The sequence below is a fragment of the Cynara cardunculus genome, assembly GCF_001531365.2.
Source record: "Cynara cardunculus var. scolymus isolate 2C chromosome LG 3, CcrdV1, whole genome shotgun sequence".
NCBI lineage: Eukaryota > Viridiplantae > Streptophyta > Magnoliopsida > Asterales > Asteraceae > Cynara > Cynara cardunculus.
Genome location: NC_037530.1, coordinates 33276725 through 33285428, shown reverse-complemented (window position 1 = coordinate 33285428; position 8704 = coordinate 33276725). Strand labels below are relative to the sequence as shown.

Here is an 8704-nt window from a genome sequence, read left to right as displayed (position 1 = left end):
ACTCACACCGGTACATCAATGATTTCCAATAATGTTTTATTACGTGATGTACTCGTTATTCCTAATCTCACCAAGAAGCTGTTATCTGTTAGCAAACTAACCATGTACTATCTGGTTGATGTATTATTTTCTCAACCATTTTTCTCCATTCAGGACCGAAAAACCAAACAGATTCTAGCTAAAGGGAAGAGTGAGAATGGACTCTATATTCTTAAAGATGGCCCTCAAGCTCTCCTTGCAAGTCACAGTGTCTCTAATTCGGCCTCATATGAGTTATGGCATACTCGTCTTGGGCATGTTTCTTTTGATACAATTTCTGTTTTGAATATATTGGGTGTTTTGTCTTTAACTTTGGTTTTACCTAAACCTAATATTTGCACGTCTTGTCAACTTTCTAAGAGACATAGATTACCTTTTGAACTCAATACTAAACGTGCTCTGCATCCTCTAGATATAATACATTGTGACTTGTGGGGACCTTCTCCCATTTGTTCTGGTGATGGTTATCGGTACTATGTCATTTTTGTGGATGACTATTCTCATTTTACTTGGTTTTATCCTCTCCAAACAAAGACAGGTTTTTACTCGATTCTGTCAACCTTTATCAACCTCGTTCAAACCCAATGTTCACGAAAAATCGAAGTATTTCAAAATGATGGTGGGTTTGAATTTGTAAATCATACGGTTCTCAAGATCTTCGACGACAATGGCACTCTTCATCATCTCTTGTGTCCTTACATGCCTCAACAAAATGGGCGTGCGGAACGCAAACATAGACACATCGTCGAAACGGGTCTCACCATGTTATTTAGTGCCAACATCCCTGCAACCTATTGGGTAGATGCTTTTAGCTCCGCCACATTCATCATCAACCGTTTACCCACGAAACTATTGGACAATATTAGTCCATTTCAGTTGCTTTTCTCCCAACCTCCACAATACAGTCACTTTCGTGCATATGGTTGCCAAGTCTTCCCTTGTCTACGAGTTTTCTCTCCACATAAACTTGCTCCACGAAGCCTTCCGTGTATCTTCATTGGGTACGGTTCTCAATACAAGGGGTATAAGTGTCTTGATCCAGTTACTTCTCGCATTTATATTACACGTCATGCTCGCTTCAATGAAAGTGTATTTCCATTTACTAGATCTTCCGGCCCATCTGATTTGTCCACTTTGGATTTATCAACCTTCCTTGAAGACACTCCGAGGCCTTCTCCACCTCCACAGAAATCTGCTCCGCCCTCTCGGATCGACGCTCTGCCTACCACTCAATGTACCTTATGCAGATCTACAAGTACTTTCGACTTAATACCCGGATCTCCCTCCATGGGGACCACCGCCTCACCACCCATTACACCGACAGTCTCCGTCCAATCCGCAAATCACTACCGAAGCCCCTACTGCCACCGCTACCGATCTTACCCCCTCCCACCCCACCACTTCCTCTTTACATCCTATGGCCACTCGAGCAAAGGATGGCATTTTCAAACCAAAGCATATTGCGGATCTTGCTTTTCTCACCACGAACCCTCTACAATATGCTCTCTTCGCTACCATTGAGGCCCATGGGTTTAAGTCGGCTGCCAAAAATCCTAAATGGATGGCTGCCATGCAAGAGGAGATGGACGCTTTGAAACATAACAACACATGGACTCTTGTCCCTCGCCCCGCGTCGTCAAACGTTGTTGGCTCTAAATGGGTATATCGTATCAAATACAACTCCGATGGCTCCATTCATCGGTTTAAAGCTCGTTTAATGCCCAAGGTTTCACGTAGATACCGGGGTTAGACTATTCTCACACGTTCAGTCCGGTGGTCAAGGTTGCCACCGTACGCATCGTCCTATCTCTTGCTGTGTTAAATGGATGGAAATTGCATCAACTAGATGTTAAAAATGCCTTCCTAAATGGAAACTTATGTGAGACAGTCTTTATGGAGCAACCTCTCGGCTTCAATGATCCTCAATATCCAACTCATGTATGCAAGTTGTCAAAAGCTCTATATGGCTTAAAACAAGCTCCACAAGCATGGTTTCACCGACTGAGTACGTTTCTTACCACCTATGGCTTTATGTGTAGCCGTGCTGACACCTTTCTTTTTGTCTACACACAAGATTCTTGCATCATGTACTTGCTCGTCTACGTTGACGATCTTATCCTCACTGGCAACAATGAGCATCTTATTACTACTTTTATTTCACAGCTCAATCATGAATTTGCTACCAAAGATCTAGGAGATCTTAATTACTTTTTGGGACTTGAGGTTGCTTACACTGATGATGGCTTATTTTCATCCCAAGCAGTATGCACGCGACATTCTTCAACGAGCGGGTCTTCTTGAATCCAAAGCCGTTCCTACACCTCTTGCTCCTCATGAGTCTTTTACTTCCGCTGGCAACTTGTTCTCTGATCCAACTTTATATCGATCCCTTGTTGGTGCTCTCCAATACTTGACCATTACGAGACTTGACTTATCTTACTCTGTCAATCAAGTCAGTCAATTTCTTCATGCTCCCACCATTACTCATTACCAGTCAGTCAAAAGGATCTTGCTATGTCAAAGGGACGTTGTCTTTTGGTCTCTCGTTTACTCGTCCACACAAAAGCACTTTTCTAGGATATTCAGATGCTGACTGGGCACGCTGTCTTGAGACTCGTCGCTCAACTTATGGCTACTCTATATTTCTTGGTGGCAACCTCGTTTCTTGGAGTGCTAAGAAACAACCTACTGTCTCAAGATCCAGCTGTGAATCTAAATATCGTGCCATGGCAAATGCTGCTGCTGAAATTGTCTGGATCACTCACCTGTTACGAGAATTACTTGCCTTACCGCCTGATCGTCCAACCATTTTATGCGACAACAAAAGTGCCTTGTTTCTCACTCAAAATCCGGTCTCTCATAAGCGAGCAAAACATATTGATCTTGACTATCATTTTATTTGCGAACTTGTTTTATCTGGCAAACTGTATACCAAGTTCGTACCAACCAATCTTCAGGTCGCTGACATCTTCACCAAGAGCTTGCCAAGATCTCAATTTGAAACACTTCGTGTTATGCTCAAGCTTAGTCCATCGCCCTTTCGATTGAAGGGGGGTATTAGCTAAATAAATGTATTTTTAGAAGATATTGTTTTCTTGTAATGATCGTGTAAATCTTCCTTGATTAAAGGAGAGTCTGTTGTAATCTCCTTCTATATATTGGTAACGTACTCACCACAATTTGTGTGGTTGATTTTACAAGATTCTATATTGATTTCGTGTGTGGATTGTGCAATCTACTATCGTATGTTCTTGATTCTTGAAGGTTTAGGTTATTCGTGTCTTGATTTGCTTATATCACTTGCATGTGCTGAAAAATATGGTTGCAGGGGATATCCCAGCAGCCACCTCTGAGGATGTTGATTTTGCCGTGGAAGTAGCTCGTAGAGCTCTTAAACGGAATGGAGGGAAAGAGTGGGCTTCAGCTTCTGGAGCACATCGTGCGAAGTATCTGCGTGCCATTGCTGCAAAGGTGTGTGTTCAGTTTTCTTACGAATACCTGTATCAAGCTTTGGGTAAAAAGGGTGGGAATAGAAATCATCTGTGTAATTCTAACTATTGATTTATAATTTATTCAAATATAAAGCATATGATTTCAGAAATTGTGATCAATTTTGATGAGTTCTTCTAAAGATTGTACTTTGTTGCGAGTTCCTCAAAAGAAGTTATCTCAAAAAAGATTTTCTTGTATTTGTATTTATCATGTCATGAGCCTATCATTACTGAAAAACAAGCGCAGAAAAACTTATCCTTATTTGGATGTAGATGTGATGTAGCTTTCTTGTGGCTTTTGTTAAGCGTCCCCTTCAACTGAATTTGGTTTGTTTTTGAACTTTTCATTAATGGTTACAAGCTTTTATTCATGTGCAGATAATTGAGAAAAAATCTGAATTGGCAAGACTTGAAGCCATTGATTGTGGAAAACCACTTGATGAAGCAGCATGGGATATAGTATGTCCATTGCATTTAATCATATTGTTATTGTTTTCGTAAACCTATAACCTGTTAATTCCTTTGTCATTCAGGATGACGTTGCTGGATGTTTTGAATATCATGCTGATCTTGCTGAAGCTTTAGATGCAAAGCAAAATGCATCCATTGCTCTTCCAATGGATACATTTGAATGTCATGTCATTAGGGAACCTATTGGTGTTGTTGGGCTGATTACTCCATGGTACTCTCTTCTCTCTCTGTCTCTCTCTACACAGCTAAGTTTTTTATATAAGTATATAATATTTTATATTCGACAACTCACACACACCACTCACTTTTGGTGAGACTTGAACCCTTGACCTCCGGGGAGGTTGGGCGGAGGTCAAGGGCTCTACCGACAACCCAAATACCATTGGGTCAATGACCCTTCGGTAAAGAGGTTGTTTTCGTGACTCTAGTCTGCGACCTGCCAGTAAAAAACAGTAGCCTCCTTATCTCCGGTGATCTGTGTTTTGACAAAACAAGATTTGGATTTTAACTTGAATCATTGAGAATTTAGTTGTGTAAAGTTCTTAAAATTAGCAAGGACCTATTTGCCATCAGTTGCAATCTTAAGCCATTCGATCTTGCAAATATTTTTTTTTTGTTATAATCAATTAAGCCTATTCTTCTATAGGAATTACCCAATGCTAATGGCTACGTGGAAAGTTGCGCCTGCCCTGGCTGCTGGGTGTGCTGCGATTCTTAAGCCATCAGAACTGGCATCAGTGTAAGTCTTTATTGATGCCGCTCTTTGCATCCCTGGTTTTTGCTACCCTTGTATTTATCATTTGCTATTCAACTCCAGCACCTGCCTGGAATTAGGTGAAGTATGCAGGGAGGTGGGTCTACCCCCTGGCATTCTCAATATTCTGACTGGATTAGGTCCAGAAGCTGGTGGTCCTTTAGCTTCTCATCCCGATGTTGATAAGGTATATTTGGTATTTCTTTAATACTTCACTCTTCATCTTTTGATTCAACATATATCATTCCGATTTGTAATCCGAAATGGTATTCCAACAATGTCACGGTCCTTAACAGATTGCCTTTACGGGAAGCAATGCCACAGGGAGCAAGATTATGATTGCTGCAGCTCAAAATGTCAAGGTACCTCTTTGAAAATTAAGAAAAGAAAATTCATCATGTGACTGTTGAATTAACCTTGGATATCTTTCTCTTATATCATCATTGAGTTATATTTGTTTGGCAGCCTGTTACACTTGAGCTTGGTGGAAAGAGTCCAATAGTTGTGTTCGATGATGTTGACATTGATAAAGGTTTGTTTTCTGCAGCATAAGTTTTACATCGGTCTGTCTTGGCTAAGCGATGAAATTAAATACTCCTCCGTCCCAAAGTAAATGCCTATAATGAAAAGGCACATAGTTTTAGAAATGTGTAACTATTACACTTTTTAATTAACTAAATGACATTTGTACTCTTAATGCTAATAATGAATTCATCCATCTCATAATTTAGAGTAGAATTGGAAAATAGACACTTACTTATGAAAGTGGACAATTATTCTGGGACAAACTAAAATAGAAATGTTGACACTTATTTTAGGACGGAGGGGCTGTTTTAAACCTTTTAATAATGGACCGCCTTTTCATCTATTGCACTTTGTACCTCTATTGTTAAATTGTAACTAGCTAGTACAGAACAGTTATGTGATTATCTCGTGCGCTGTAATTGAATTTCTTATAGCAAGTTTATGCTTTCTGTTGGAACAGCTGTTGAATGGGCACTCTTTGGTTGCTTCTGGACCAATGGGCAAATTTGCAGTGCAACATCTCGCCTTATTGTGCATGTAAGTATGTAGTGGTGATCCCAGGTGTGATCTTTGGACTGCTTAAGCATTCTGCACATCGTCATCTAACAATTGCTATCTCTTTTGTCTATTGCCCTGCAAGATTGGACCCTTCAAGTATATAGCATCATAAAATGTAATTTATTAAGAATGTGATGGGAACTTCATTTTCATGAACCACCAATACTTATATCTAGAACTCTATAAATGTTGAAATTCCTTTAGATGGTACACTTTTTATGTAACCCTCTGAAACTCATCGTGGTTGGTTTTCTGCCCAACAAATGCATATTGATATCCTGACTATGCATGATTGTCCATGACAAAAAGGTTAAAAGATATTTATTCTGTTTTTGCTTAATATTTAATGGATCATGATTATGTTGGTGCTTCAGGAAAAAATTGCTGCGGAGTTTTTAGACAAGCTTGTGAAGTGGGCTAAAAACATCAAGATTTCGGATCCATTGGAGGAAGGTTGTAGGCTTGGACCTGTGGTTAGTGGTGGACAAGTAAGAAAGGAATTATTTACCGTCTCTTGTAAATTCTAATGTCAGAAAGAAAATTCCTGTCTATTGTAGAGTAGTAAATACGAAAATCTCTGTTAAAATTTATGTTAGAGAAAATTGGTTACGGGATGTCATAAAAATTTCTGTTATCAAGGGAAAATGGGAAATTATATCAATAACAAGTTGTTTCTAAATTAATAGGATACAACTAGAAGAGATATGTTATCAACTCCCGATGTTACTATGGAGTTATTTTCAAATGAAAGCAATAGAAAAGAAGCAAAATATGATCAAACTTTTTTTTTATTAACCTGGATATCCAACCCGCTATGCGAGCCGACTAATCCCAGGGCGACCACCCGCTTTGTGGGTAGGCCGGAGTCATCACATTTGAACCTCGGTGGCCACAAGGGGATTTTTTATTCCTCCTTGGATTTGAACCTATTTGATACATGGTCTGTTTAGTTAAACTTGGCCTCATGCCGTTCGTAGCTGCAATGAATCATCTCTAAATCATTCTATGTTTCAGTACGAGAAGATCTTGAAGTTTGTTGAAACGGCCAGAAGGGAAGGTGCAACCATTTCGTTTGGAGGGAAACGTCCCCAGGTACGACTCTAATCTTAAGCAGACTGCTTCATTTCTCCAGTTAAGTTGGGAACTTACATATTTTATAATATATGTCAGCATTTGAAAAAGGGTTTCTATATCGAGCCAACCATCATCAGTGATGTTACGACATCCATGCAAATTTGGAGAGAGGAAGTATTTGGACCAGTTCTCTGTGTAAAAACATTCGCAACAGAAGAAGAAGCGATCGAACTAGCAAATGACACCCAGTGAGTTTAACTTCTTTCTCTGAAAACCCATAAAAACACTGTTTTTAGTTGAGCTCTTACATATGGGTTTTTATGCTAGTTTTCAAAATTTTGATACCTATGTTATTTGTAACAGTTATGGCTTGGGTTCTGCTGTAATATCCAACGATTTGGCCCGCTGTGATCGTGTAACAAAGGTAATAGCAAGTTACAAAAAACTTCCTTAAAAAACCCTTTTTCTATAAAAAGGATGGGTTTTAATTATAGATATGTAAAATCATAAGCATGAAAACATCGCTCTACTCTTTGGGGTAGAGTTTTGGTCTGCATAGATCTCACCCTCCAGACACCATCTCCAAGTGAGATTTATTGGGCTCGTTTGGTTTGATTAGATTTAGCGAACGTATATGCTGTTGTGTTTTGTAGGCTTTTGAGTCAGGTATCGTGTGGGTGAACTGCTCGCAGCCATGCTTCTCTCAAGCTCCATGGGGTGGCAGAAAACGAAGTGGTTTTGGTCGTGAACTAGGAGAATGGTAACAAATTTTTGCATTCTATGACTTTTTTATCTTTTGGGTAGAGGAAACAACTCCTCTGCTCTTTTGGGTACATGTCAGATCTGCATACCTCCCAGTTCTCACCCCTCAAACGGGATATTATATTGGTCTCGTTTGGTTTTGTTGATAACTTGGCATTTGTTTCCAGGGGCCTGGACAACTACTTAAACATAAAGCAAGTAACGCGCTACATCTCTAACGAACCCTGGGGGTGGTATCAGCCTCCAACGGCCAAGCTTTGAGAATACCACGAGTGTAACGGGTCACGAGATGCGCAGATGATCGTAAATTTGTGTTCCGTCGATACGTTGTACTCGTATAATATATAAAAAGTTGTTGAATATTTGTTTAAATTTGAAGCAAGTAAAGATTGGTTTATTAATTTAAGTGGGTGTGATGTTCTGTCAAATGCGTGTTCTTAGGTTCTTAAGCAAAGTGGTTGCTTCTGATTGTAATTAATTGCTGGATTCCGAACCTTTTGCATCTTGTCTTCTAATTGCTCACGTGAATCTTATATTTGAAATATATCATTTGATAATTTAATTATTAAATAAGAAAATGGTTTTGAGCCAAAAAAATAATTGTAAAATAGTGTGGTGGATTGATGATTGCTACCGACTTATTCATTTTTTAATGTTTTGCAATGCTTGAATTCTCTAACTCATCAATTTTATTATTACTAATTAAATATTTAATAATTAAATATTTAAAATATTTTCTTTAACTCCTTTTATCCCACGATGAAAAAGACGAGAGAAAAGTGTCTACAATGAAAAAAAGACATAGAAACAATGTTAAAAAAATGTAACTATTAGATTTTTAGTAAATTAAATGTCAATTTTATCCTAAATAAAAGATGGAGTAATTTACCAAAGGACCTTTGATTTAGAGGTATGTGAGTATTTGACTTCCTAGAAGGTCAGAGGTTCAAACTTCACAAAAGATGAAGAGAGTATATGAGTTTATTTGTTCTATTTACTGTATATAAATATTATATACTTAAAAATAATT

At 38.7% G+C, this 8704-nt stretch overlaps 1 protein-coding gene across 1 annotated transcript in view; it reads left to right on the top strand.

Annotated features, from left to right (window-relative positions):
• The window catches only part of LOC112508895 (betaine aldehyde dehydrogenase, chloroplastic), a 10312-nt gene extending 2210 nt beyond the window's left edge, over window positions 1–8102 (top strand). Inside the window, exons 2-15 of the mRNA XM_025113725.1 lie at window positions 3368–3510; window positions 3909–3989; window positions 4064–4212; window positions 4648–4740; window positions 4819–4942; window positions 5052–5117; window positions 5221–5287; window positions 5741–5817; window positions 6213–6326; window positions 6853–6930; window positions 7009–7160; window positions 7276–7336; window positions 7566–7672; window positions 7842–8102. Of these exons, the coding sequence (XP_024969493.1) occupies window positions 3368–3510; window positions 3909–3989; window positions 4064–4212; window positions 4648–4740; window positions 4819–4942; window positions 5052–5117; window positions 5221–5287; window positions 5741–5817; window positions 6213–6326; window positions 6853–6930; window positions 7009–7160; window positions 7276–7336; window positions 7566–7672; window positions 7842–7935 (1406 nt within the window). The 3' untranslated portion in view covers window positions 7936–8102. The remainder of the gene's footprint in view (window positions 1–3367; window positions 3511–3908; window positions 3990–4063; window positions 4213–4647; window positions 4741–4818; window positions 4943–5051; window positions 5118–5220; window positions 5288–5740; window positions 5818–6212; window positions 6327–6852; window positions 6931–7008; window positions 7161–7275; window positions 7337–7565; window positions 7673–7841) is intronic.
• The last annotated feature ends 602 nt before the right edge of the window (window positions 8103–8704 follow it).